This window comes from Bolinopsis microptera, chromosome 9 (genome assembly GCF_026151205.1).
Source record: "Bolinopsis microptera isolate Bmic1 chromosome 9, MBARI_Bmic_1.0, whole genome shotgun sequence".
NCBI lineage: Eukaryota > Metazoa > Ctenophora > Tentaculata > Lobata > Bolinopsidae > Bolinopsis > Bolinopsis microptera.
In genome coordinates this window covers 9193918-9221847 of record NC_087080.1, presented here as the reverse complement: position 1 = coordinate 9221847, position 27930 = coordinate 9193918, and the positions used below count along the sequence as shown (strand labels likewise).

Below are 27930 nucleotides of genomic sequence, written 5' to 3'. Positions count from 1 at the left end.
TCTGTTGTCCCTCTAGTGTCCCTCTAGTGTCCCCCTAGTTTCCCTCTAGCGTCCCTCTAGTGTCCCTCTAGTGTCCCTCTAGTGTCCCTCTAGTGTCCCTCTAGTGTCCCTCTAGTGTCCCTCTAGTGTCCCTCTAGTATCCCTCTAGTGTCCCTCTAATGTCCCTATAGTGTCCCTCTAGTGTCCCTCTAGTGTCCCTCTAGTGTCCCTCTAGCGTCCCTCTAGTGTCCCTCTAGTGTCCCTCTAGTGCCCCTCTATAGTGTCCCTCTAGTGTCCCTCTAGCGTCCCTCTAGTGTCCCTCTAGCGTCCCTCTAGTGTCCCTCTAGTGTCCCTCTAATGTCCCTCTACTGTCCCACTAGCGTCCCTCTAGTGTCCCTCTAGAGTGTCCCTCTAGTGTCTCACTAGTCTCCCTCTAGTGTCCCTCTAGTGTCCCACTAGTGTCCCTCTAGTGTCCCTTTAGGGTCCCTCTAGTGTCCCTCTATTGTCTCACTAGTCTCCCTCTAGTGTCCCTCTAGTGTCCCTCTAGTGTCCCTCTAGTGTCCCTCTAGTGTCCCTCTAATGTCCCTCTACTGTCCCACTAGCGTCCCTCTAGTGTCCCTCTAGAGTGTCCCTCTAGTGTCTCACTAGTCTCCCTCTAGTGTCCCTCTAGTGTCCCACTAGTGTCCCTCTAGTGTCCCTTTAGTGTCCCACTAGTGTCCCTCTAGTGTCCCTCTAGTGTCCCACTAGTGTCCCTCTAGTGTCCCTCTAGTGTCCCTCTAGTGTCCCTCTAGAGTGTCCCTCTAGTGTCCCTCTAGAGTGTCCCTCTAGTGTCCCTCTAGTGTCCCACTAGTGTCCCTCTAGTGTCCCTCTAGTGTCCCTCTCTAGTGTCCCTCTAGCGTCCCTCTAGTGTCCCTCTAGTGTCCCTCTAGAGTGTCCCTCTAGTGTCCCTCTAGTGTCCCTCTAGTGTCCCTCTAGTGTCCCACTAGTGTCCCTCTAGAGTGTCCCTCTAGAGTGTCCCTCTAGTGTCCCACTAGTGTCCCTCTAGTGTCCCTCTAGTGTCCCTCTAGTGTCCCTCTAGTGTCCCTCTATAGTGTCCCTCTAGTGTCCCTCTATAATACCAACTAACCCTCTACCTCTCAGGTCCCGAGTGTGTAAGAACCCTCGACCTTCTCACGGTGGTTTACCCTGTCCAGGTCCTAATAAAGACAGTGAGGTTACCTCATGTAACCTAGACTCTTGTCCACGTGAGTTAAACAAGATAAACTTCATATAAACTTCCATTTATATGAACTCTTTTAAAGAGAAAACGTAATTTCTGGTCTGAAACTGTTGTTATCCTTCACATCTTCAAAGTATCGAATAAAGTACTCATCACCAATCATTAACACATCATTAACACATCATTAACACATCATTAACACATCATTAACACTTGATTAACACATGATTAACACATCATTAACACATCATTAACACATGATTAACACATGACTAACACATGAACTCGTCTCAGGAAACACCCAGTTGATAGGACCACCCCAATCCCTCACAGTCCCAGTAGGGTCTGATGTTACCTTCGTGGCCACCTACCTCGGTATACCTACCCCGGTTGTGGCCTGGCTTGTAGATGGTCAGCCTATTGTCAACAGTGATAGAATATTTGTTGAAACTGTTGAAAATGGTAAGTGTGAATTGCTAATTGTTGTGCTGGTGTTTTGTCTGTTAAGGCTGGTCACTGACCACTGTTCTTGTTAAATTAAAGTTTTCACTGGCTCTGCTTGATGCTTGTCAAAACCGCCTTTTCAATAGAAAAACTTATTTGTGACATTTAGAACACGATAAATATCAACAATAAATAAATACAAATAAAAAGTAGTAGAATATGGGACTTTTTTAAAAAGTAGCAGAATATGGGACTCTTTTTTTTCTTCCTCTTACAATTATCGCTGACCGAGTTCAATAGTTAATTGAATAATAACTAACTGAGTAATCTTACTCCAGACGGCCTGTACACGAGCACACTGACAGTACGATCAGTAGACCCCTCAGACGAGAAGATCTACAGCATCATCCTGACTTCCTCCAACAAGAAACCCATCCTAGCCACCGCCACCCTGACCACCACGCAAGCTCCGGAGATAGTGAGCGATGTGACCAGCGTGGCTGTGGAGGAGGGAGAGGATATCGTACTGAACTGTGAGGTGAGGGCTTTATAGTTGGTTATAAGTTAACTTATTGTTAAACAGATGTATCTGATAGTTATAATTTGGGGTCAAAATAACATAAATCTGGTAGATAACTTGCTCGAGGGTTCTTATTCACACTTAACAGGCACCGGCACGTGAACTAATAAACCTCACTACTCAGGTTGAATCACGACCTGTATCCATGGTGTCGTGGACCCCTCTGACAGGCTCCTCTAAACTCCTCTCCAACCACACCCTCCTGATCCAGGACTCCAAGATAACTGATGCTGGCATGTACACGTGCACTGCTATGAACAGTGTTGGAAGTGACAGTAAGATTATTGTGGTTTCTGTGAGAGCTATAAATGGAGGGTTAACAGATTGGTCAGCTTGGTCAGACTGCACAGTGTCATGTGGAAGTGGAACTAAAACCCGGACACGAACTTGTACCAGTCCGGAACCATCACACTCCGGACGGACATGTTCTGGAGATTTGGAAGATACCAGATCATGCGCGAATAAACCTTGTGCTGGTATGTTTATAGCTCGGCAAGTTGGCCAAATTATCTCTTTTTAATCAGAAGATTTAAAATAAATTTGCAGAATTGTAAGAATTTAGATTGTGTATCACGCTAGAAATTTTTGTATAAAATATTTCTGATCCCAGCAAGACTTTCCTGCCTCTAACAAAATCTTAAATAGTAGTGTATTTTTTCTTGATAAATAATCACGCGCTTTTCGGACACTGATTGAGATTCAGTGGACCAAGCAAGTAACTCACTCTATATCCCTAACCTTCAACCCAACTCAGTTGATGGTGGATACTCAGCATGGGACGAATGGACCCCTTGCTCTGAAACCTGTGGACTCGGTAAACGTACCAGGAATAAGACCTGCACTAACCCTGCCCCCGCGCACGGAGGAAAGGATTGTACCAGTGGTGAGACAGTCAATCACGAGGAGATATGCTTTGAGGCTAACTGTCCAGGTAATGAGAGTAACACAGGATTTAGTATTCTATCTAATCAGTTTCATCATTTATAGTTGTATTTAGTACTCTTACTATTTAGTTTTAAGATTAAAAACATCATGAATTTTTAAAAACATCATTAATTTGAACCTTAACTGTATAGTTTTAAGATCACGAAGTTAACCTAACCCCCCTCCCAGTTGATGGAGGTTGGACTCAGTGGACCTTGTGGACAACATGCTCAGTGACCTGCGGAGGTGGATCTCAGACCCGGTCCCGGAGCTGCACTAGGCCTCTTCCCATGTTTGATGGAGAGGATTGTGGGCCCGAAGACCCTGAAGTACGTGTAGAATAGGATTTTATGAACTTGAAATGTTCTTTATTGTTTATTTATCTTCTCCGCTTTGTGTTATGATATTTCAGTTTCCGCTGTAGTTTTAACTCCTTCTCTTTTCAGACCGAATCAAGAGCGTGTAACGAAGAAGAATGTCCAGAACACCCGATAGTGTTCACCATGGCAGATCAAGAAGCGGAGGTTGGAGACAGGGTCCAGTTTGTGTGTAGGATCCACGCTCAACCCAAACCTAGTGTAATCTGGATGAGAAACAGCGAGGAGGTTGTCAGCGGTAACAAATCAGGTTTGTAGTTGTGTCTCTCTGTTTATATTTAATCTGTGGGGAACGTCAAGTCTGTTACTACACAAATTGCTCAAGTTTATTATGTTGCCTGGCAATGGCAAACTCAAGTTGTTGTATTTCACTATTAAATATTCCACTAATTTCACTAAAACCTCTGCCTCCCCTCCTCAAGTTGTTGTACTTCACTATTAAATATTTCACTAATTTCACTAAAACCTCCTGCAGTTATCACCACCAAAACAATGGACGAGACTACCACTGTCAGTAAGCTAGTTATAGAGAGTGTGGAGTCAGAGGACGAGGGTATGTACGTGTGTCTGGCTACTAACGTGGCTGGTAGCAACATCGAGAACGCTGCTCTCACTGTCAATGGTCAGTTGAAATTTAGAGTATCAACTATGTTGAACTATGTTGAACAATGATGTACAATTTTGAACATGATCTCTGAATATCTTAGTAAATTTAGGATGTGTGTGTCAGTATCACCACCTAATTATTTATTAGGTATCAGTAGTTTCGTTACAAAGACTATTCTATTAAACAAGATTTACAATATTATGCATGAGATTATTATAAATTCTACAGTTTTCACAGAACCCCATCTTCAGATCCCAACAAGGACATCCCGGTCACCTCTGTGTCTATCCTAGAGGGGGACAGTGTTACACTGGCCTGTGTAGCAGCTGGTCCTGTCACCTGGAACCTGGACCAAGTTCCTCTTAGTCCTGGATCTAGGTTAGTTATTTAATTGAGAATTAATTAAACGGTTGAGAGTTTGTTCGTTAGTTATTGAGATATGTATACTTCCAACACGCTTTTTTCTTTATTCTGCTCGAGTCTTTGCTACAGTAATGTTCTACCTCCAAGCAAAAATTTAAATGTTCTCCATTAAACTAAACTACTCCCCACCAGATTTGTGTTTGTTGAAAACAACCTGGTGATATCTGACAGCACGATCTATATCAGCGGAACATATACTTGTAAAGAGGATACTATCAACAGAAAGCGATACGACGTCAAAATAACCGGTAACTTTCCCACTATAACAATAACCAGTAACATTCCCACTATAATAACCGGTAACTTTCCCACTATAATAGCCGGTAACTTTCCCACTATAACAATAACCAGTAACATTCCCACTATAATAACCGGTAACTTTCCCACTATAATAACCGGTAACTTTCCCACTATAACAATAACCAGTAACATTCCCACTATAATAACCGGTAACTTTCCCACTATAATAACCGGTAACTTTCCCACTATAACAATAACCAGTAACATTCCCACTATAATAACCGGTAACTTTCCCACTATAATAGCCGGTAACTTTCCCACTATAACAATAACCAGTAACTTTCCCACTATAATAACCGGTAACTTTCCCACTATAATAACCGGTAACTTTCCCACTATAACAATAACCAGTAACATTCCCACTATAACAATGATAAAAAACTACTAGAAATATTTACAACAAAAACACATTTATTTTGTATTTCTACTAGCAATGTTTAGTTTATTTCATGCCAGTCAAACCACCTTTCTCTCTAATCTAACTCCTTATCCTCAGCTGTAAACGGAGGACTGAGCGACTGGGACACCTGGTCACCCTGTGTTGGAGTAGGTTGTGGAGTCGGACAGAAGACCCGAACTAGACAGTGCAACAGTCCCACACCCTCCAGCAATGGAGTTGATTGTGTCGGAGATCTGACGGACAAGGACGAGTGTGATATCCCTTGTAGAAGTAAGCCATTACTTTTAAATGGGTCATAATTAGTTGATATGTGCAAACCATCTGGAATAATAACCATGTAAACAATAACTCTTGTATAAAGCGATGCTGATATTCCTTAACAATACTGTAACCCAGGTGAGTGGTCTGACTGGACACAATGGAACGGGTGTTCAGCTGACTGCGGAGGAGGTTACCAGTCCAGGAACAGGGTGTGTATCACACAGGGTAACAACGGTACTTGTACCGCTCCTGGTTAGTTGCTCCTTAACTTGCTGTTTAAACTTTTAAATTGTGCTCTGAATCTTGGGTTAAAAATATCCCTGTCAAGTGCAGAACTGTTGAAACTATCCCAAACCAGGAAGTGGTACTGAAGTGAGGAACTGTAACACTAAGCCATGTTCCGTTAACGGACAGTGGTCGGACTACTCCGCCTGGTCGGACTGTTCAGTGACGTGTGGTGACGGAGTCAGGACCCGGACTAAGACTTGTGATAACCCGGCCCCTGCAGCTGGTGGTAACTACTGTGAGGGTCAGGGTTCGGAGACCAAGACTTGCTCTGGTGAGTGTGACATTCTTTATCTTTGGAGTAGCGTATATTGTAATAAAACCTCGATTTACCGCGCATTGATTTACCAGTGGTAAATTACCACACACCCAAATTTACTGCAGCTGTTTCCTTCCCCAAACTCGGTAAATCGGGGTTTTACTGAATATTATATATCTATTTTGAGATATTTCAGAATTTCACATATTTGATTCTCTTCTCCTGTCTTCACAAGTCACTGATATCTATTTCTCTCAATCCCGACCTGCCTCCAACCTCAGTTTTATACCTACATTCCTATCCCTCACACACCTTCCTATCCCCAGGTCCGGTGTGTCCTACCCACGGTAACTGGGGAGAATGGTCGGGCTGGTCTAGTTGCTCTGTAGACTGTGGCAAGGGAGTCAAGTCAAGGGAACGTGTTTGTGATAACCCTGAGGCTAGTGATGGTGGAGATCCTTGTGCTGGATCCGCCATGGAGTTTGATGAGTGTATTAAACCTGATTGCGATGGTGAGGGTCCCTCTTTTTTTCTTAATTGGCTCGGTAATATTCTTGGGATAACCAACTTTTTATGGTGATAATTTAAAAGTTGTTTTAGTGCATCTCTAAAGGATTAATTAGTATTACACTATAATTACACTATAATCCCACAGAGGAAGGGAAGTTCACAGAATGGTCTGATTGGACGGAATGTCACTCCGAGTGCGGGGCAGGAACTCAGTCCCGTGCAAGGGAGTGTGTTGCGAAGAAGAAACGTACACAGGACTCGGCTGTTACTTGTGCTGGCCAACTTTCTCAATTCAGGGTTAGTTGTTGGAAATTTCAGTCGAGAATTGAAACAGTTTGCCACAATAGTGCCATACATTCTTGTTTTTAAAAAGGTGTTGATGATTAAAAGGCAAAATAAGTTCAAATTCAGTGGAAAAAGATTTTTGGTCGATGCATTGTCATGGATCTCAGAATCTCAAAATGGCATTAACTTATTATTTATCGAGTTTTCACTTGTGATGAAGTTCCAATACTCTTCGTTAACATTAAACTCTTGCTCAGGTATGTGATAACGAATGTGTGGAGATAACATCTGCTCCCGAGAGCATCTTCCTCAACAAGGGAGAGACTGCTATCCTGGAGTGCGAGGTGTCTGATGGTGAGGTTATTTGGTATAAGGGTGGAGAGGAGTTGTTTGAGGAAGAAAATGTCAGGTTAGTGGTTATTTAGAAATTGGTGGAGTTTTGATTGTTTTAGACGCGTTAAGTCGGGTAAACGCATCACACTACAGCCTTGATCTCTTAACGTAACACATTATCCTGAAAAGTTTGAACAACTAAAATTGTTAACACTAAATAACCTCTCCCAGGATCTACAATAGAAAGAAGACCTCCAGACTGCAGATCTCAGATGTTATAAGCTCCGATGATGCTACATACACCTGCTCTGTTACTGTCGGTAATAACACTGACCGAGCAACTGCCTCCATTACCGGTGAGTTTAAGTCTACTTCAGGTTACAGAGTGGCAAATATTTGTGGTTCAGCTTACATAGTGGCAAATATTTGTGGTTCAGCTCACAGAGTGGCAAATATTTGTGGTATATTTTACAGAGTGGCAAATATTTGTGGTTCAGCTTACAGAGTGGCAAATACTTTGCATCAACCGAGGTTTTTTAAGCTTCCAGTATAAAATAGAAATTTGTTTACTTTCAACTTAAACATTTCCCAAAATCCTTAGTTTTGGAGCTGCCGGAGATCACGTTCATGTCAGAAGAACAGAGGGTGAGAGAAGGTGACAGCGTGACTATCGAGTGTGTGGCACGGGGAATACCAGCCCCCGGTGTCAGTATCACCCGGTACGAGGAACTCCAGGTCACCTCCGCTCCCAGGACATCTGCGGACGATAGAACCTACGAGGTTAGTTGCAGTTAGTGTACTTGGTTTATCATGTGGAACCGTGGGTTGCCCTTTACTGATCTTCGTTCGTAAATCCATAGGATATTTTATTTTTACCGTAAAAGTTATTTTGTGCACATTACAACTTTGTAAAACCCAGGTCAAGGAAACGCTGAAGATCGTGTACGTGACTCCTGGTGATGAAGGAGAGTACGTGTGTACGGCAGTTAATGAGAGGGGCGTGGAGGAAAAGAGCTCTGCTATCATTATCGGTAATTGGGTGTGATTGATTTAGTTTGGAGTTTGGACTTCGATAGTTTCGGAAAATTTGACTTAAAATTCTGCCAAAAGTAAAGTTTTTAAGATTGATTTAAAAAGTACAGTTTTGCTACTCTTCGACCTCACGAAAAATGTTTGTTTCAAATATGTTTATGGATTTTTAATCTATAATTAGAACTGAAAGGTCACAGTCCTTGTCATCAAACGACAGCTTTTAAAAACCAGCCAGCCTTCAATAACGGAGCACCATAAATAAAAATAAAAGTTTAAAATAAAAGTTTTTAAAAATAACGGAGCACCATGGTCTATTGGTCTCCTCACATCAGTGATATTGACCCCTTCTTCCTCAGTTGTTGACGGTACTTGGAGCGCGTGGAGCGACTACTCGGACTGTAACGTGGATTGTGGAACTGGCACCAAGTCCAGGACAAGGACCTGCTCTAACCCTGCTCCTAGGAACGGCGGAGACAGCTGTCCTGGAGATGATATGGAGACTGTTCAGTGTTCTCTTTATCCTTGTGACTATGGTTAGTTTCAGAGTACTCTCATATTAACATAGTTAGCACACTCAACCTTACATTAAATGAGTGGGTAAGTCACCAATTCCACCAAACGTTGAGACTATACGATTATCTCCCTCAGGACCAGTGTTCGTAGTGAAACCAGTGAACTTGAGGGTAACAGCTGGAGAGAGGATTGAGATACCTGTTGTTGTGGACGCTCAACCAGCCGCTGAGATAACCTGGCTAACCCCTGGTGGTCCCGCTGCTATGCTGGAGGGCTTCCAGGTAATCATCAATAACTGATGATGGAGAGAGTGTGGTACTTTTATAAAAATTAGGAATACACTTAAACCTTAGACCGTGTCTGACTTTAAACTTATATTTAGGAAACAGCTTATTATAACAAGCCCTAAACTCAGGTGATACCAGAAAACACGACCCTGGTGATAGAAGAGGTGGATCTGAGAGACAGCGGTGTGTACAAGGTCCTGGCTAGTAACGACGAGGGAGTCGCTGAGTACGCCTTCACCATCATCGTCGGTAAGTGGTCGCCTTTAGTTTAAAAAATTTACTCTTTCTGAAATATAAATGTGAGTGTCAATGAGTCAGGGATCCTGATGTTTCATAAAGTCTTCTTCTGTCTTCATCCGTCATTTCTTTGTTGACATTCTGAAAAGATAAACGTGAAATTTTTCATACTCACTAGTCACTAGTCAGTAGTCATTGAGTATAAAGTAAGCTGAATATTGAAAATACTGGCAAGAAGTGTATGTTTTAAGTATGAATACTTTAACTACTATTAGTATAGTAATTAGCCCCCAAAAGGTTTGTTTCGTATTTTTTTTATCTAGACACTTATTTTACTTCGGTGTATTCCAACAGCCACAATGTTACACAAGTGCAACCAGCCAATTACAGGAAGCCGAAGGATCTTTTTTGGCCAGTGACGGTTAAGGTAGTGTGTACCATACTTTCTTCGTCCGAGACTTTGCTGCAATGTGCAGCTCCTCATTTAACCCTCACACCCGATTTCTCGAGTATTCGGCTGAGTAGACCGGGGGGCTGCATAGACCACTCATGATCCTTAGCTGAACGTCGACGACGCTCACCCCACGACCAGGCAGTCAGTGGGTTTCGAACTCGCAACCTAACGATTGTAAGACAGGCGTTCTAACCAACTGCGCTACCTGGCCGAGAAATCGTTTTTGCACCATTTTAAAAATCTCATCTTTGTCCAGAAACTATATTTTTTACGCCGAGTAAAATATTTAGATTTGATCAAGTAATAAAGTGACTCGCTCGTTCTTACAACTCTAAGCTGGTTTCGAAGCCGCACCTTACGACAATGACAACCGGAGTTAATTATATTGTTTTTAAATAGACCATACTTACTTACTTAAGGAGTAAATGAGTGCATATTTCAGCCAGGTTTTTTCAATTAAAGTACACTTTTGTATATTCCAAATTAATCATTAGCTCCTCTTTTCTCTTTTTTGCACTTTTTTAGAATATTTTTCTGCTCCGAGAAGTGGGTCTTATGTTCCCTCAGCTCGCTTTGTACTCGCCCAGAACGATCTTTTTTTTTTCCTTTGTTGTGTTACTCAAGCTCCGTGTTTTCCAATAACTGATCATTGCTCCCTGCACGAGCTCCTTGCACGAGCTCCCTACACGTGATCCCTACACGAGCTCCCTGCACGTGAACTATTTGTTTAATTTTAGTATTTATACAGCTCTAACTTGTAACCCTCTCACTTAATTCTCTCGGCATAATGACGATCACAACTCTCTACCTAACTCTCCTCTTGGTCGGGCTTGGACACACCAGGCCTCTTACTTCTGGGACCTCCTCTTATTCTTGGACGGATAATGTCTCAGGTTGGCTTTCCGGATGTGGCTCAAGCTGGGTAACGGCAACCGAATGGATAACTACTAACTGGCCCACAACCGAATCAATAACCACCGGCTGGCCAACAACTTGGGGATGTGTTACAGAATGGATGACGACAACACCCATCGGTTATGGTCGGACAACTACGCCTACCCCTAGTAGTAGTGGTAGATACCAGTGCAATGGGGGTAATGACATGATTCCCTTGCACTGGATATGTGATGGAATAGATGATTGTGATCTTGGAGATGACGAAGAGAACTGCAGTGAATAATGGATAACTGAGCCTGCCCCTGTCCCTACAAGTGATGGTGGATACCGGTGCAATGGTACTGATTGCACTATTCCCTCGCACTGGATATGTGATGGAGTGGATGATCGTGATCTTGGAGATGATGAGGAGAACTGCGGTGAGGAACCCACCACTGATTGGACAACAAGCCCTGAGTACCCTACCTTCATTCCTGACGAGACCATCGAATACTACTTCCACCGCATCGCTCACTATGTTTGGGGATTTTATGTCAAGATGTTTAAAATATGTTAGGGTAGTTTTTGTGAACAACTTATTTGGGACGTAGATCTTAGATTAGGTTCTGAACTTTTCGCGGTGTCATTCAATTGAATAAACCTAATTCTGCATTCAAAAGGTATACTTTTTTCTTCCTGAGTTCTTCTAAATTACCATGAACGTGTATGACGAACATACAACCAACATTACACCAATAGTTTACACAAGAATAGACAAATCTTCTAAATAAAGAAACCGTTTTACACAGAATACAGCACACATAAACTCTTAGCAAGACACCCAATACAGTTAATCCCGATATACTGCGGAGAAAAAAGGAAAAATCCGCGGTAAATCGGACCGCAGTAAATCCAGTAATTGGGGCGCAGTAAATCGGGGTTTACTGCACTTGCCGCACCAATGATGCTACATATAAATCATAATTGATAGTATTTGCTGAACTTTTGACTAAGTTTGACTAAAATATATTCAATCTGGCGACTAAAGAGAACCTGGGGACAAACTTCCTTCGAGCATTGTCCGTACGTCATAGCCTTCACGAGATGGGTAAAAGAGCAGTGTCCGACAGTCGGTTCATAAAACAAACATATTATCCAATAATTGTGTGAATAGGCTTATCTGTTGTTCCTTAGGCATGAAGGAGTGATTTTAGTGCTCCAACAGTGCTCTCAAGTCTCCACGGCGCTTGGTTTAGGCGCACCGGATCTCGCGTCTCGCGCCTCCGCCGCGAGATTTGTTGCGCCAAAACTAAAGGTCGTAGAGACATGAGACTTCGACTAAAGTTAACCTTTTTCTACCATCTTACTATATATAAAGCGAGACGATATATATATATAGGTATATGGTTCCGTGCCATTTTACTGACACCATGGCATCAACTTTAACACGACTTTCCGCAAAAACCGTAAAAGATATACAACTGAAACTTTTTTGACTGGGTCAAATGCTTTAATGGCCTTCAAATCAGCATGAAAAAATAAAAAATTGGCCAAGAAATAGGAGTTTTAGAGCCCACAATTTGGACCCCCAAGTGGTGTCAAAAACGCGAATTAAATAGGTAATAATTATTTTAGTCTCTTGAGTCTTGACACCACTTTAGGGTTAGACGGGTTCCTGCACAGTTTCAGAGCACAGTTTAAACACATTCCGTCATCCTTAAAACGACAATCATATGGATTTTGCATGTAAAAGTGGAACTGATCCTTTAAAATCCTTTAAAGCTTTAAAGAAGTCAGCAGGTTATGATCTAGATTCTAGGTACCCTGGTTTTTCGGATCGCCATGCCTTCACAAGCAAGCTGTCTAATCTTCGTTGCCAGAGGAATATTTTCGTCAAACTTGTATTTAAGTGAGGTTCTTATTTCTTCATAACTCGTCACTGATAGGATCAGCATCGATGAGGTCCAATAATTCCTTCATAGCTCGTCACTGACAGGGTCACCGATCACTATTAATAAGGTCTGATGATTTCTTCGTGACTAACGAGGTCCAGTAATCTCTTACTGATGCGTCAAGACAAAGTATATATTTGGTTTGCTAATAGATTGAATACGACAGTTTATGTTTAAGAATAAAATAAAATCAATATCAAACAACATTTACACATAAAATCTAATAAAGCTTCTTAATATCGTCCTTTGTTTCTAGTCCGTATCTCTTCCGGTGAGATTCGACCGCTTGGACTAGTTCCTGGAAGGACTCCTCATCTCTCGTTATATGTGAGTTAAGTCTTGTAGCTAAGGCAAGTGCCCGTTCTGAGGAGTCGTTCAGAGGAGTAAGTTTCTGTAGTAAACTACGTGATTTACTGTAGGAAGACGTAGAGTTCCAATCTTCAGCATCCAAGAATGAGTGTGGCACTTCAAGTAGACTGAAGAGCAAGGTGGATCGAGGGCCAACGAAATCTATCAGGGAGGATTCCTTGGCGAGGGCGGGAAGAGTAGGTTTTCCGATGTCAGGGAGGACTGATGGCAGTTGACTGATCTTCTTTGCGATGTTGTTCCTCGTCTCCAAAGATAAGGACTCGTCAAACACAGCGAGAGGGACGAGATCTTCAGTCAGGTACCATGTGTGCCTGTTGATAACTTGAGCTGTGGAACAGGATACCTTCTTGTTAACCTTCGAGAACTTCTGGATTCGGCTGTGCAGCTTTAGGTCGTTGAATGCAGCTGAGAAGAGTGACCCAGAGGTAAACCATGCTTCCAGATACACGAACACGGCAAACAGCGCCATTTGCTGGATCTTCTTCTTCGTCCTCCAGTGAAGCCCAAGCTGGCTTTGCTCATCCAGCGAGCGTGGTGGTCTGTTGAGGGTGGCAACCATGTTGTGGGTGGCAACTGTTATGGTCCTGACACCCACCTGTTAATCATGTGATCGAGGATGGTCTATATCGTCTATGCAAACACTGATCCTAACTTGAAGGGAATCCCACTAATGAATTATCCAGCAAAGAATTATTAAATATATCTTAACAGGTAAAATCTATAAAATTGTTGATTAAAGCATGAAGGAATGTGTTTGAGACATTGTTGATGTGCTTTCCTAATAGTAGTGGTAGAAAAAGGTTAACCTTAGTCGAAGTCTCATGTCTCTACGACCTTTAGTTTTGGCGCAACAAATTTTGCGGCGGAGACGCGAGATCCGGTGCGCCTAAACCAAGCGCCGTGGAGACTTGAGACTTTGACTAAAGTTAACCTTTTTCTACCATTACTATTAGACTCCAAACTGTTGGAGCACTAAAAGCACTCCTTCATGCCTAAATTGATGATATGAAGATTGTTACCTGTTAAAAATTGATGAAAAAATTGGGCGTGGCTTGTGGGGGTGGTTCCGGTTGGAGTTGAAGCTTCGAAATTTTGTTGGTAGTTATTTGGCCTAATGAACAACAGATAAGCCTATTAACACAATTATTGGAAAATATTTTTGTTTTATGAACCGGACTGTGACCGTACGTCATAGCCTTCACGAGATGGGTAAAAGAGCAGTGACCGTACGTTATAGCCTACACGAGATTGGTAAAAGAGCAGTGTCCGTACGTTATAGCCTTCACGAGATGGGTAAAAGAGCAGTGACCGTACGTTATAGCCTTCACGAGATGGGTAAAAGAGCAGTGACCGTACGTTATAGCCTTCACGAAATGGGTAAAAGAACAGTGTCCGTACGTTATAGCCTTCGCAAGATGGGTAAAAGAGCAGTGACCGTACGTCATAGCCTTCACAGATGGGTAAAAAAGCAGTGTCCGTACGTTATAGCCTACACGAGGCTATTATATTTCTTCGTATCTTTTTTTTAACACAATTTTCATAATCATAGACACTGTTATATGACAGATATTTTGACATTTTTTTGCTTAAAGTTAACGACCGCTTTTCTTGCTTATTGTATGAAAATTGGTTTACAAATTATCTGCTAAAATTTAAAAACGCCAAAAAAGGTGAACAAATTTGTGATGGTTTTGAATGCTTTCGAGCGTTCATTTTAATGTCCGTTTATTTAATGTCCGGTCAAGTAAGGTCTGATAAGGTATATTATAACACTGAAAGAGCCTGAATTCTGATTTGTCTTTCTGGTAAACCTCAGCTTCTTGCTAAAGTGAAAACTTAAAATTATCGCTTATTATTTTGAGGATTAAATTTTGATGTGTTAGTCAACTAAAATATCAATGATCAGTCAATGGAAGAAAGAAATTTGAACTTTAGATTAAAAAGAATTGTCTTGTAAGTGCATAAATTTCTTCTCTGCTGAGAGTCCTTAGTATATTTCAGTTAGCCACCAATACAATGGACTTTAAATAAAACTGCACGTGCAAATAATGGTAATTTTTCTTTATCATTTTTGGAAAGAATTATAGTCACTAGTTGAATACTCATAACATTAAATTGTTTCCACAATTTTTTTCTCCTTAATTAATTATCTAATATAAAAAATATTTAGCGATGGAGTAATAGCATGTGCACACTGCACATGGTGTCCTTACTCTTAGTTAAATTAAAAGCTCTTTACTATACTTATGGGCTTCTTTTCTTTATACCGCCGAGCGACAAAAGGGTAGAAGGTTTTCTTCATCATTGAATCTGAGAAATAAAAAAGTAAATTTACTCAAAATTCTACAGTTTAATATTTAATAGTGGAAATAAACGTGCTATGACAAGTTAATAAAATAAGTTTTGAAACAAAATAATTCATCAATATTGGTAAGACCTCTTAGACTTACGTGTTAAAAGTTGAAACACTTTTGGCAGCATCTTATCATTTATGTAATATGTGTTAGTTGTTTGTTTATAGAACCCGTCCCGATCTCGTATCGGAAAATGACGAAATTCAATTCTGAGTGTGAATACGAGTGGTATCTGCAAGTGTGTTTATTAAGCATTTAGAGTTCTGTAAAACTGCAGTTACAATTGTGCTAGAGTATTTTTATTATTTACTATCGATATCAGATCTGTATGCTTGCATGCTTCCAAAATTGTAAATCTCCAACTTTCTGCACAATGTACTGGAATAGTTTAAAATAGGGAAAAAATAATAATAATAATGTATGTAATATGTATTGATAACCTTATTATTTAATGAATTTTACAATATTTCCATTTCAGAGGGTAAAAAACCAATCTTCGTGTCAACTCTCCAGAACGTTACTGTAACGACCGGTACAGCACTACAAATGACAGTTACTGCTACTGGCAACCCGCTACCTAGAATAGAGTTCTTCAGAACTATTGACGGTAAATAAATTATAATTAATTAATATCAATGATATTAACAATAATATTAATTTATTAATATCAACATTCACCCATACAGTGAAACCCCGATTTACCGCGCCCCGATTTACCGTGGATGTTTCCTTTCCCCCATACTCCGCGGGTTTTACTGTATTATCAAATTGGTTTCATTGTATACATTATACAGCTTGTTGATTACCCCGAAATTTTAATGAATCTGAAATTTAAACTTAGTGCTCACAGCGAAAGTAAATTATTCGCACAAACCCCCAAAAATCACAACCCAACAAGTTACACTGATAGTTCATAGTATTACAGATAAGACTCTCCTCAGTTCAGTAACCCTCGCACCCCAGGGGCTCCAGTGAAGTTGTCAGCTCAGTTCACTAACCCTCGCACCCCAGGGGCTCCAGTGAAGTTGTCAGCTCAGTTCACTAACCCTCGCACCCCAGGGGCTCCAGTGAAGTTGTCAGCTCAGTTCACTAACCCTCGCACCCCAGGGGCTCCAGTGAAGTTGTCAGCTCAGTTCACTAACCCTCGCACCCCAGGGGCTCCAGTGAAGTTGTCAGCTCAGTTCACTAACCCTCGCACCCCAGGGGCTCCAGTGAAGTTGTCAGCTCAGTTCACTAACCCTCGCACCCCAGGGGCTCCAGTGAAGTTGTCAGCTCAGTTCACTAACCCTCGCACCCCAGGGGCTCCAGTGAAGTTGTCAGCTCAGACGATGACGATGACACGTCGCAGTGATCTGATAGGATCTCGGTACAGTATCAGTGTGCTCTCTCTCGCTGACGAGGGAGAGTATTATGCTACTGCTGTTAACGAGTACGGTACTGCCGTTACCAAGGGATATGTTAAAGTTGTGCAAGGTTTGTTGTGAACTCCTTCATAAACCTGCGTATTGTTTTAAAATCCTTGTGATATAATTTCGCGTTCCTTATTAAGGTCCGTAAAGAAACGCACACTGATAAAACCCCTTTCTGGATATACTTATTTATATTTATGTTCTTAATAGCTTCCCGCCTCAGATGTAGTACCAGCTCAAGTGAGTATTCTGGTACCCACACCTCTGAAAGTAATATACGGTGACGAGGTTAAGATCCCAATAGAAGTGTCCGGTATTCCCACCCCTACAATCAGCTGGGACACTCCCGGTGGAGAGGTAAATACACATTTTCATTCGTCAACCTAGTTGGAGAATTTCTTGTCGGTGAAGAACTATATCAATATGTCTAAGATGGAGTCACGTCCAGTACAAATATCTTATTTAAAAGTTATAATTTAATTACTAAATCTAAAAACTGAATATTAATTGTATCCGATCCCCAAGATTGAGGAAGAAGATGACGGAAGTCTAGTGATACCTGTTGTAACTCCAGAACATGAAGGAGTGTACACCATCACCGCTAACAACACTTCTGATGGGGAACCTGAAACTGAGACCCTCCGACTTGTCATTGGTAACTATTTCAGATCCTTAGTTTACAAACCCTGTCCTATGAGTATAATCTTTTTTGAGTTTTACTCCTGGGTGACTCACTCCGCAAGCTATCTCACTCCGCAAGCAATCTCACTCCGCAAGCTATCTTCACAAGCTATCTTCACTGTACCTCTTGACAGTTGTTTAACCTCAATCCCCTCAGTTGGACGTAGACCAGAGTTTGTGGATGTACCTGAGGATCAGGAAATACTCAGAAATGAGGATCTGACTCTGAGTATAAAGGTGGTTGGTTTACCGCTACCCTCTCTGGCTCTAACGGGTCCGAACGGAGAGAACATACCCTTAAGTCTTGAACTTGATGAGGAAAATGATGCTGTTATAGGTGAGTTCAGTAGACACTTCGATAGTATTTTAATATTTCTATAGATTAAACTCCAGACCTCACTATTATAGACTCTCTATCGGCTGTTGTAGCATATTATTGCATAAAGCTATCATATCTTTACCCCAACTCACCCTCCAGGCCAAGCCGAGATAGATACCTCACTTCTCAGCAACAGCGGGGTCTACAAGATCACAGCTGAAAACAAGCACGGTAGTGCTGAAGAGGAGATCGAGCTGACAATCCTCTCAGATACCTCTGCTCCAAAGTTCAACTCCAGCGTGTACTCCCTCCAGCTCTTCCACGGACAGAGTGGCAGTATACAGCTCGGTGTGAACGGAAAACCGAGCCCGATAATAACTCTCCAACCTGATAAGGATAATGTGGAGATTGATGGAGACGTGGTGTCCTTCAGAAGGGTTACTCCCGAATCAGGTACATATATTATAATCACGGAGATTCTCGTGATTTGAATCATTCGATTAAGTTTTACAGCCTTTAAGCCGCAGTGTATCCCTTTCAAAGTCCCTAACCCACTTCAAACTCTAGGTGGAGTGTACACGGTTACAGCCAATAACGAGGAAGGAGAAGATGTGGCTGTTATTGTATTGGATATCGTAGGACAGTCACCTCAGTTTGTTGGCTCCTTCAACAACCTGACTCTACCTCACCTTACTCCTCATCTCATCAGAGGTTTGCTTGTAGAGATGTCCATCTTAGCATAACTACTAACTAGGCATCAAACCTTTAACTTGGCATCAAACCTAACTTGGCATTCATCCAAGCATAACTTGGTATCCATACAAGCCTATCCTAGCATCAACCCACTTTATCTCTAATATGTAATATTACTTGATTTCTCCAATGCGCTGATACCCACCTTCAATTTAGCATCTGCGTTTGGACTGCCGGCTCCGGAGATGACTATATCAAAAGTAACAGAAGATAGTGAGATTGTTTTCAAACCCAAAGTAGTGACTACTGGCACGACATCCACAGCCAGCTTTACTATTGACAACCCTGAGGTGAGATTAATGCTGTTCTTTATTCACTTAAATTAATGAAACAAACATATATTTTTACTCAAAAACTGCCCAACTTTAGCTTAAAATTCCTGAACTAACCATGGTAATATTAAGTACAACACATTGTGGGGATGGTTTAACATGATTTGTAACTGTGTGTCTGACAGGTATCAGATAGTGGGTGGTACAAGGTGACAGCTTCTAACGAGTACGGAGTCAACACCACCTCCGCCTATCTGGAGTTCACCACTGGTAAGTTAACAATTTAAATGTAAGTAAACTTACCCTTGTAAGTAAACTTACCCTCGTAAGTAAAATTACCCTTGGCAAGTAACATTTTAAAATCTAGGTAAACTTTCTTAGTAACCTTACCGCTGGTTAATAAACTCTGCATGATTTCTTGGGAAAATTCAGGTTTTAAGACTTTATTATTCTGTTAAACAACTGCAAAAAACATGAATTGTTTGACTCGACTTTCGAACGTAATTTCATAAGACTAGACACAAAAGTTGTATTTTGGTGACCACCACGACATTTGACTGATTGTGACGAACTTACCCCGACTTACAGTAAACATAGCGCCGTCAATACACGACTGCCCGGCGTTTGTGACAGTAAACCACGGCGACAAACTGAGGTTGACGCCGACAGTGTACGGTCACCCTACCCCGACCAACATGTGGTCCCATCGTTACTTGCTGGTGACCAGTAACAGCTCCGTGCTGACCGTGACAGAAAGTGCGGTACCGGACGACAGTGGGGTGTACTCGTTGAGGGCTAGTAATGAAGTTGGGGACGCTTTCTGTAAAACAGTTGTTAGGATTGGTTCGTTATTAAAATTTTAACATAACTAACTTACTTAACTTAAAAGTACAATTACTAATCTAACTCATTGACAGTAATGACAGATTACAGAGACAACAGACTCTAAACATTTCCCAGAACAAGACAGCTCTTTGAAAATGGGTCAAATTGTTGGTCGTAAATGGTTATTTTTATATATTTTTTTTGCGGCCAGGTAGCGCAGTTGGTTAGAACGCCTGTCTTACAATCGTTAGGTTGCGAGTTCGAAACCCACTGACTGCCTGGTCGTGGGGTGAGCGTCGTCGACGTTCAGCTAAGGATCATGAGTGGTCTATGCAGCCCCCCGGTCTACTCAGCCGAATACTCGAGAAATCGGGTGTGAGGGTTAAATGAGGAGCTGCACATTGCAGCAAAGTCTCGGACGAAGAAAGTATGGTACACACTACCTTAACCGTCACTGGCCAAAAAGATCCTTCGGCTTCCTGTAATTGGCTGGTTGCACTTGTGTAACATTGTGGCTGTTGGAATACACCGAAGTAAAATAAGTGTCTAGATTAAAAAAAAATACATTTACAAAATCCTCCACAGCACCAGAAGAACCTACTAATACTGCTAATATAACTAATATCCACAGTATCAGAAGAACCTGAGTTCGTGGTGGGTCTCGGAGATGCTAGAGTTAAGCAGGGCGAACCCCATGAGGTCTCCTTTGTTATATCAGGTGAGATTTCTTAAAGTTTAATATTGCCTGCCCCTTAATGATCTCAATTAAGTTCCTCTTTATCGATGTTATTCTGTCTCTTTTTAGTAAAAATTTGAATTTCTGATATTCTGCTTTTGCAGGAGTCCCTGATCCCAAAGTGACCCTCACCAAGGACGGTGAACCAATATCCTTCTACACTGAGCCTACGGAAGATGGTCTGAAGTACATCCACCAGATACCCAGCGTGCAACCTGATGACGCTGGAACATACCGCGCTGTAGCGACTAACGAGGTCGGAACCGCTTACTCTACCGCAGAACTGGACGTGAAGTTGAGAAAGCGCGCGCCGCAGTTTACGGAAGTGCCGCGTGACGTAACCTTGACAGCTGGTGACGATCATACCATTGTTGCTGAGGTAACGGGAATACCGAAACCGAACGTGTATGTTGTTGATGAAGATGGAAATGTGGTCGGACGCGGAAAGGGTAAGATCGTGGAAGTAGACGAGGAAACTGTTCGCTTCTCTCTCGACGTCGACGATCTTCAGGTTAGACTCTCATGATTTTTTAGCAGTGCTCAACGGCCTTGCCTGTAACTTTAATATCTGTTTTTCAACCTATCGTCAGTATCCCAACTAACGCAATAGAGCTCTTTAAATACCATCCCTTACTGTAAATTGTAAAAGTTCGCTTGTTGAGAAGTTTAAAAAAGCTGCCCTGCAGTTAGCCTCTTCTAAATACATCACACAACAAGTTCTGAATATCTTTCAACGCAACTATTTCAGCCCGAAGACTCTGGTCGCTACACGATTGTTGCAAACAACGGAGTGGGAAGACCTGCTAAACACGAGTTTGATCTCGAAGTAGAACTACCAGAAAGTGCTCCAGAGATCACCCAAATACCACGTGACGCCACTTTAACACAAGGAGATGACCACCTGATCGAGGCTGAAATAAAGGGGGTACCCAAGCCGAACGTTTATGTCACTGATAAGGATGGTGTATTTGTTGGAGAAGGCCAGATTGAAGAGGTAGATGAGGAAACGGTCCGATTCTCTCTCGACATCCCCGATCTTCAGCCAGAAGACTCAGGTCGCTACACGATAACAGCAAATAACGGAGTAGGAAGGCCCGCTACTCATGAGATTTACCTCGAAGTAGAACCATTAGAACTTGCCCCACAGTTCACGAACGTGCCACGTGACCTCACTCTAGAAGAAGGTGATAATCACGTGATTGAGGCGGAAATAAAAGGAGTACCAAGACCAAATCTGGTTGTGACCGATGGAAATGGAGATATAGTTGAGGGAGTTAGTCAGATTGTGAAAGTAGATGGCGAAACAATCCGCTACTCGCTCGAGATCCCCGATATTCAGGTGGAAGAAGCTGGTCTGTACACTATAACAGCTGATAACGGTGTGGGTAATCCTGCATCTCACAAATTTGATATCGGTGTTGAGGAACCTTCAGAAGAACCTCCTTCCGTTCAACCTGCTCAACTTGGAAAAGGTATGTTTAATTTAAAAACACCTTTAGATAATAGCGAAGCCTCTTAATTGGAGGTGTGTCTAAATCTAATACCTGTCTAGATAAACTGTATCTCCAAGTTTAGTTGGTGTCTCACTCTAATGTGAGTATTTGTACTTTTATTTGTTTGAAGATTCTCTTATCCTCCTCCCCTTTCAGCTCTAAATATAATCACACCCCTACCTGCTGAGATCTACATAACTAAAGGTGATGACGTAGATCTGTCAGTAAAGATAGAAGGAACTATAGAATCAGAGGACGAGCTAAGTGTCACCCTGTATAACTCTCTCCGAGGATTAGACACTGATCTTAGCAAGCACCTCAAATGGGAGCTATCACCCGTCCCCAACATGCCTGATCAGTATGAGTTGGAGGCTACCCTACCCTATCCCTACTCTCTCAATGCTGGAAACCTGCGTCTTACTATTGCAAATGAACACGGTGCTGATGATACCGAGACTGTTCTGAATATTGAGGAGATGGGAAGTGATCCACCTTTCTTCGACCCAGCTCCTTCAGATATCAAGTCGTATCCTAACAACAACATCATGCTGGAGACCAGAGTTAGAGGTTCTAGACCTGTTAAGATCGACTGGTTCGTCACAGAACCCGGTTCTGGAACCCCTCAACCAATTATTGAGGGAGACGGTGACAAGTATGAGATCCACATTAACGGTAGTTTGACTATCAAGGATGTGGGAAAGGAAGATGAGGGTACCTACTTGGTACAGGTCTCCAACTCAGCTGGATCAGCTACTGAAGAAGCTGAGATCGAGGTCACCCAAACAGCAGGTTTGTTGCTAAACACTTACTGTGATGAGCTTAATTATTTTGTAAATTTTACAGATTTCAACCTAAAATGATCATAAAATTGTTCTTTTGACTCATCTGAAGTAGCTCAAGAGTGTAAAGTTATATGTTATATAATAGCGAACAAAGATATGAATTGTGTAACTGATTAACTAACTCCAAACATCTCCAGGATTCAGTGACTGGACGGACTGGACACCATGTTCTGCTGACTGCGAAGGAACTCGGACAAGAAGCAGGTTCTGTAACAACCCACCCCCAGCTCCAGGTTATCCATCCTGTGCAAGGAACATGGAGTCTGAATCTGAGGAGTGCGGAGCTGAGCAATGTCCTGGCTTCTCTGAGTGGTCCGAGTGGGACGAGTGCAGCAAAGAGTGTGGCTATGGAACCAGGACTAGGAACAGGAACTGTGATAGTCCTCCTCCGGAGACTGGAGGTCCTCAATGTGAGGGTCTCAGTGTCGAGAATAAGATCTGCTACCTCAAGAAATGTCCTCAAAGAAGTAAGACTTTACCCACAAATACTACTGGACAGTAAACACTGTAAGAGTTTAAATTTATGATTTGATTGTTGAAATCTACTCAACTTGTAACACTACCCTCCCCCCTCAGTTGATGGCAACTGGAGTGTATGGAGTGGCTGGAGCGACTGTTCAGTGCCGTGTGGTACTGGAACCAAACGTAAGTCCCGAACCTGCACCAACCCTGTCCCCTCTAACGGTGGAGGCACGTGTGAAGGTCCCGGACACGAGGAGATATCTTGTGTCCTGAAGGCGGTCTGCAAAAGGAAAACAGTACTGGAGAACTGGAACTCTTGGAGCGAGTGTTCTGCGGAGTGCGGAGGAGGCACTAAGAGGAGGACCAGAGGATCTTGTGTGGGGCAGCAGTGCTCCGAGGACGAGGTACAGATTAGGGACTGTAATACTATGGACTGTGCCAGGAAGAAGAAGAAACGACTTAGATCTGCATCTTTAACGGTTAGTTTGAGATAGGTTATTGTGAGTATCATAAATGGGGGAAATAAAAGTAATCATGCGCCTTATTGCTTCACGGCTCCCAGTCTTCAAGTCAAATTTCGATGATACTTTATCTGCTTTGTTATTTCATATGTAACATTTCCCATTTCAGATTTCCGAGCCAATCATATCGGATGTACCTATTGATCTGGACATACACGGAGTAAATTTGTGTCTGTCTGCTAAAATGGTACTGAAGAAATTATACACTTTGGTTGACACGGACTCTGCACAGATTTACGGAACTCTAAGAAAAGTAAAATACATCTTTTTTCAATTTCGATTGAGTGATGTTGTGATCCTCTTGATATAAAATGTTTCATATCCTCCAATAAACCCCTTCAACCCCACTTCCACTTTCAGGACGGAACTTACTCTTCCCTAACCATCTACTCTGGATTGAATTCAGTAACTCTTAAGAACAAACTGAACCATCCTCTACCGTCGTCCGTGGGAAGTGTTACGATAAAACAGAAGAACAGCCGAGTTGTTCTGATAGGAGACATGTTCAAACTCAATGTTGTTCAGAGTGATGGCGAGGGCTTCAGAGTGGAGATAGTTCGTATAGACGACGAAGTAACTGGATTTCTGGGTTAGTTTAGGAAGATTCTATAAGTCTTTCAAAATAAGTTTTTTTGTTTTTTATTACGTGGTTTGATATTGGTTGTTCTCATAAAATTTTGTGTATACATATTGTGTATACATTTGTGTATATATTTTGTGTATACATATTGTGCAAGTTAACATAATTTTTCAGGTGTGCTGAAAGCAATCAACGATTCCTCACAAATTGTTGATAAATCCGGAAAAAAGAAAATCTTGCGATTTAAAAATGTCAATTATTTGTTGACAAGATCAAAAACGAAATCGTGTTACGAGCTCATCAACGATAAGTACTCCGCAAGAATATTAGGATCCACTGATAAGTTCTTGGAAAACGACTATTAAATTTTAACCGATTGAAAAATTTAAAATCGAGATTCAAGAATTCATATAAATATTTCTTTTCAGTGCTTGTTGCAGCTGGAAGTTGACTTTAAATCAACTATTCAGTTGAGATCGGGCTTTGGTTCAACTTGTTTTGAGATTTCGTACTCGTGCACCTACGTTATTCTGCCGTGGTCAGAGATTTCTTGAAACTCTCAAACAAGTTGGACATATTTTGAACTAGATGGGATTTATTATTTTAGTAATTTTATAAGTTTAATTATAAAATTGTAAATAATACTTTAACCCTTTCTTATTTATCTGTGTTTATATTTTTACAACGAATGTATTTAAGACTTGTAAGATTATTTGTCAAACCGAGAATGTTTTATAAAAATTTATGATAAACTTTTTCTGTTTATTGAGTTATTGAGCAACTCAGTTTTTCAACATTTACATCCTGAATTTGCTGATATGTTATTGATATTGATAATGGTTGGAATGACATTAGCTTGTGGTATTAGAAACTGGGAACAAACTTAGTCGAATTGTGATAAGTTTTGTGCCGGGATGTGTAGATTAGAACTTTAGTTTTATCACAACGGATTTTGTTTTGGGATGGGATGGGATGAACGTTTGTTGAATTTTAAAATTGTGCGGTTTTAACTTCATACGCTTTCTTAATAATTACACATAACTGTTTTCTTTGTTCTTGAGTCATGAACTCACGAGGGTACAAATGACGTTCAAATTAAAATATTTCAAAGTTTAGTTCACCAAAAATTAACATAATATGTACTGTGTTTTGTAACAATCAGTCTACATAGCTGTGCATTATGACCGCATAACACATTTCAATCAAAAATCATCTCCATTCTTCATCTGGACGTATTTCAACATCATCTGGACGTATTTCAACATCATCTGAACGTGTTTCAACATCATATGGACGTACTTCAACATCATCTGGACGCATTCCAACATCATCTGGACGTATTTCAACATCATCTGGACGTATTTCAACATCATCTGGACGTATTCCAACATCATCTGGACGTATTTCAACATCATATGGACGTACTTCAACATCATCTGGACGTTTTTTAACATCATCTGAAAGTTCTTCAACATCATCTGGACGTTTTTCAGCGTCATCTTGAGCCTCAGAAATAAATGATGTTGTATCCATTGGTTTCTGCAAAATAACATTCAGAGAAACCCTTTCCCCTCTGGAACTTGATACCTCTCCAGGCACAGTAAGCTTGATATGGGTAGTTCTTGTTTCGGGTATTTGCACAATCTCATCATTAGCCCTCGCGCTAGAGATAAAAGGTAGCAATTTTCTTACTCTGCTGCAGACTCTGTTCCAAAGTCCTACGAATAATCTCAGCCATTCTTTAAATTCAGAATGATAAATAATGGGATTTATCAAAGAGTTAACCGGTAGAATGACTATTGAGCAGAAATCATAGTAACGGGAAGCATCAACCACCATCATGAAATGTAGGAGCCCTATGGTAATAAAAGGAATCCAACAACAAGCGTCAGACAGGATTATGATGCTTATCTTTCTCTGTAGAGCTGTGTTCATCTGGGCTGCATATCTATTATTTGAGTTGGATCTGGATATGATGAGCACTATGATGTAGCATATGGTGATGATCATGAAGCAGAAAAAGTTTATGAATAGAACGGAGAGAGAATACACTTTTTGGGGATCATCTTCAGTGACAAAGTATTTGAAAAGGCACACTCCTGAGTTCCCGTAAAATCCTATGCCTCTCCCTTGAACTCCTCCATGATCCTTGGAGAACATCTCTCCTATGAACCTTCGTATCGTTTCCCATGACATGTTAGGTTGCCCGTCTTTATATCGTAGTCTAATTTTTCCTTGATATTGCTTTATCACATCAGCATGGATATTTTTATTGATCATTCCAACGAACAGTGTTATTTCTTCGTAGCTTAGACCGTTTATGAAGAAATCTTCCAGCTGACTCATTATCGGTATGACACTGAGAAGAACTGAAATGAGGAGTGTCAGAAGACAAACAACTGCAGTCAGTGCAACCCACTTCTTGGATAAAATGTTAGATTGGAAGACATGACCTATACGGTAGACTCTGTAAATACTTAGGGTTGTCATGGTGAAGAGGGATATCTGGGACCCTACTGAACTTAAAATTCCGAGAAATAAACACTCAGAAGCACCCCTCCACTTAAATTGTTCTTTACAATATCTCTCTCCTATTATGTAGTCGGCTATTGCAATAAGGAGGAGATACAATCCGACTAACAAGTCCCCAAAAGCAATCAACATGATCAAGAAGTTGTCCCTAAATACCACAGAGAATTCCCTCAATCGAGTGAGCTGTGCCCCGGACTTAATAAGAACTAGGATGTTGATGACTGTAGATCCTACCCCGATAAGCCACGCAGCAGTTCTCAGATGAGCGCTGGAAATAATGCGACGTTGGGTGTTCTCACACTGAGGTCCACACTCATCACTGAAATCTACACAGTTCATGATCCCGTTACACTGCTTACTTAGAATGAGTCTCTCTCCACTGGAATCACAAGTAAACTGATTAATACACCCGTCTTCATCAGACCCAACAGACCCATCAGACCCATCTCCACAGTCATCAGCTAGGTCACAAACCTTGTCCCTTGTAATACACTTCCCACTTTTACACGGGAACACGTTGTCGAGGTACTGTGAGTGTGAACCTGGTTCTGGTGACACCTTGATGATTTCGGACATGTTGGTTGTTTTGTTTCTTTTTAATGTATTGCTGGTCTCAAAGCTTGCTTCCAAACAGTCATTTATACCGCCATACTTATACATACATTGTACACCTTTTTCAATACACAAGTTGTTGCATGATGCAAACAAATATAGGTTGCCATATAAAAATGAACAATGCCTTTTTACTTCTGAATGAATTATATTTTTCATTTTTACGCCGATTATATCAATATGAGGAACTTTTTCAGTGCAGCTAAAAACCTGACTGTACTTAAGGAGGTCGGGCACACACGGGGGCACGAATATTCTACCAGCATGGGTAATAGTGTCCGTCCACCAGTTTGCATAATCTCTACTGATGTAACACATGGCCTTCTCTCCCTCAAAGTCAGACACGTGGTCACACAAGTTGTTCATGTTCAAATATCTTTGATCCTCCGGTATGTTGCTGATTTTGAGCATTTCACTGCAGGTTGATGTTTTAGCATCCCATCTTATTCTGTTTTCTTGGCCGCATTTTTGGAAGAAGTCCTTACTCTCATCTTTACCGTCGATGCAATCATCAACTCCGTCCATAACAAAAGATTTAAGGAGTGGAAGAAACTTGGTATCAGGATGGTAATGGACTTTGCGCTGACATGTAATATTTTTATATGCTGTAGCATTGCAGTCAGTTTCGTCCAC

The 27930-nt window shown here is 41.5% G+C and overlaps 2 protein-coding genes across 7 annotated transcripts in view; one reads left to right on the top strand and one right to left on the bottom strand.

Moving 5' to 3' along the window:
* Nucleotides 1-25187, top strand: part of LOC134820861 (hemicentin-1-like) — an 81796-nt gene extending 56609 nt beyond the window's left edge. For all 6 annotated transcript variants that reach the window (XM_063831505.1, XM_063831504.1, XM_063831503.1 and 3 more), the window contains 40 exons: nucleotides 1120-1223; nucleotides 1493-1660; nucleotides 1981-2180; nucleotides 2347-2698; nucleotides 2977-3153; nucleotides 3336-3475; nucleotides 3593-3773; nucleotides 3999-4145; nucleotides 4382-4508; nucleotides 4686-4801; nucleotides 5350-5523; nucleotides 5650-5766; nucleotides 5873-6073; nucleotides 6385-6570; nucleotides 6714-6865; nucleotides 7111-7262; nucleotides 7418-7542; nucleotides 7788-7966; nucleotides 8106-8217; nucleotides 8575-8751; nucleotides 8867-9012; nucleotides 9147-9267; nucleotides 15739-15867; nucleotides 16560-16733; nucleotides 16893-17026; nucleotides 17195-17324; nucleotides 17508-17687; nucleotides 17829-18122; nucleotides 18237-18380; nucleotides 18579-18712; nucleotides 18880-18964; nucleotides 20151-20237; nucleotides 20360-20766; nucleotides 21004-21727; nucleotides 21905-22537; nucleotides 22728-23057; nucleotides 23167-23531; nucleotides 23683-23826; nucleotides 23934-24162; nucleotides 24328-25187. In XM_063831505.1, coding sequence (XP_063687575.1) covers nucleotides 1120-1223; nucleotides 1493-1660; nucleotides 1981-2180; nucleotides 2347-2698; nucleotides 2977-3153; nucleotides 3336-3475; nucleotides 3593-3773; nucleotides 3999-4145; nucleotides 4382-4508; nucleotides 4686-4801; nucleotides 5350-5523; nucleotides 5650-5766; nucleotides 5873-6073; nucleotides 6385-6570; nucleotides 6714-6865; nucleotides 7111-7262; nucleotides 7418-7542; nucleotides 7788-7966; nucleotides 8106-8217; nucleotides 8575-8751; nucleotides 8867-9012; nucleotides 9147-9267; nucleotides 15739-15867; nucleotides 16560-16733; nucleotides 16893-17026; nucleotides 17195-17324; nucleotides 17508-17687; nucleotides 17829-18122; nucleotides 18237-18380; nucleotides 18579-18712; nucleotides 18880-18964; nucleotides 20151-20237; nucleotides 20360-20766; nucleotides 21004-21727; nucleotides 21905-22537; nucleotides 22728-23057; nucleotides 23167-23531; nucleotides 23683-23826; nucleotides 23934-24162; nucleotides 24328-24518 — 8068 coding nt within the window. In that variant the 3' untranslated portion in view covers nucleotides 24519-25187. The remainder of the gene's footprint in view (nucleotides 1-1119; nucleotides 1224-1492; nucleotides 1661-1980; nucleotides 2181-2346; nucleotides 2699-2976; nucleotides 3154-3335; nucleotides 3476-3592; nucleotides 3774-3998; nucleotides 4146-4381; nucleotides 4509-4685; nucleotides 4802-5349; nucleotides 5524-5649; nucleotides 5767-5872; nucleotides 6074-6384; nucleotides 6571-6713; nucleotides 6866-7110; nucleotides 7263-7417; nucleotides 7543-7787; nucleotides 7967-8105; nucleotides 8218-8574; nucleotides 8752-8866; nucleotides 9013-9146; nucleotides 9268-15738; nucleotides 15868-16559; nucleotides 16734-16892; nucleotides 17027-17194; nucleotides 17325-17507; nucleotides 17688-17828; nucleotides 18123-18236; nucleotides 18381-18578; nucleotides 18713-18879; nucleotides 18965-20150; nucleotides 20238-20359; nucleotides 20767-21003; nucleotides 21728-21904; nucleotides 22538-22727; nucleotides 23058-23166; nucleotides 23532-23682; nucleotides 23827-23933; nucleotides 24163-24327) is intronic.
* The window catches only part of LOC134820871 (uncharacterized), a 1079557-nt gene that overhangs the window by 1014927 nt on the left and 36700 nt on the right, over nucleotides 1-27930 (bottom strand). The gene's annotated exons all lie outside the window — the stretch shown is intronic.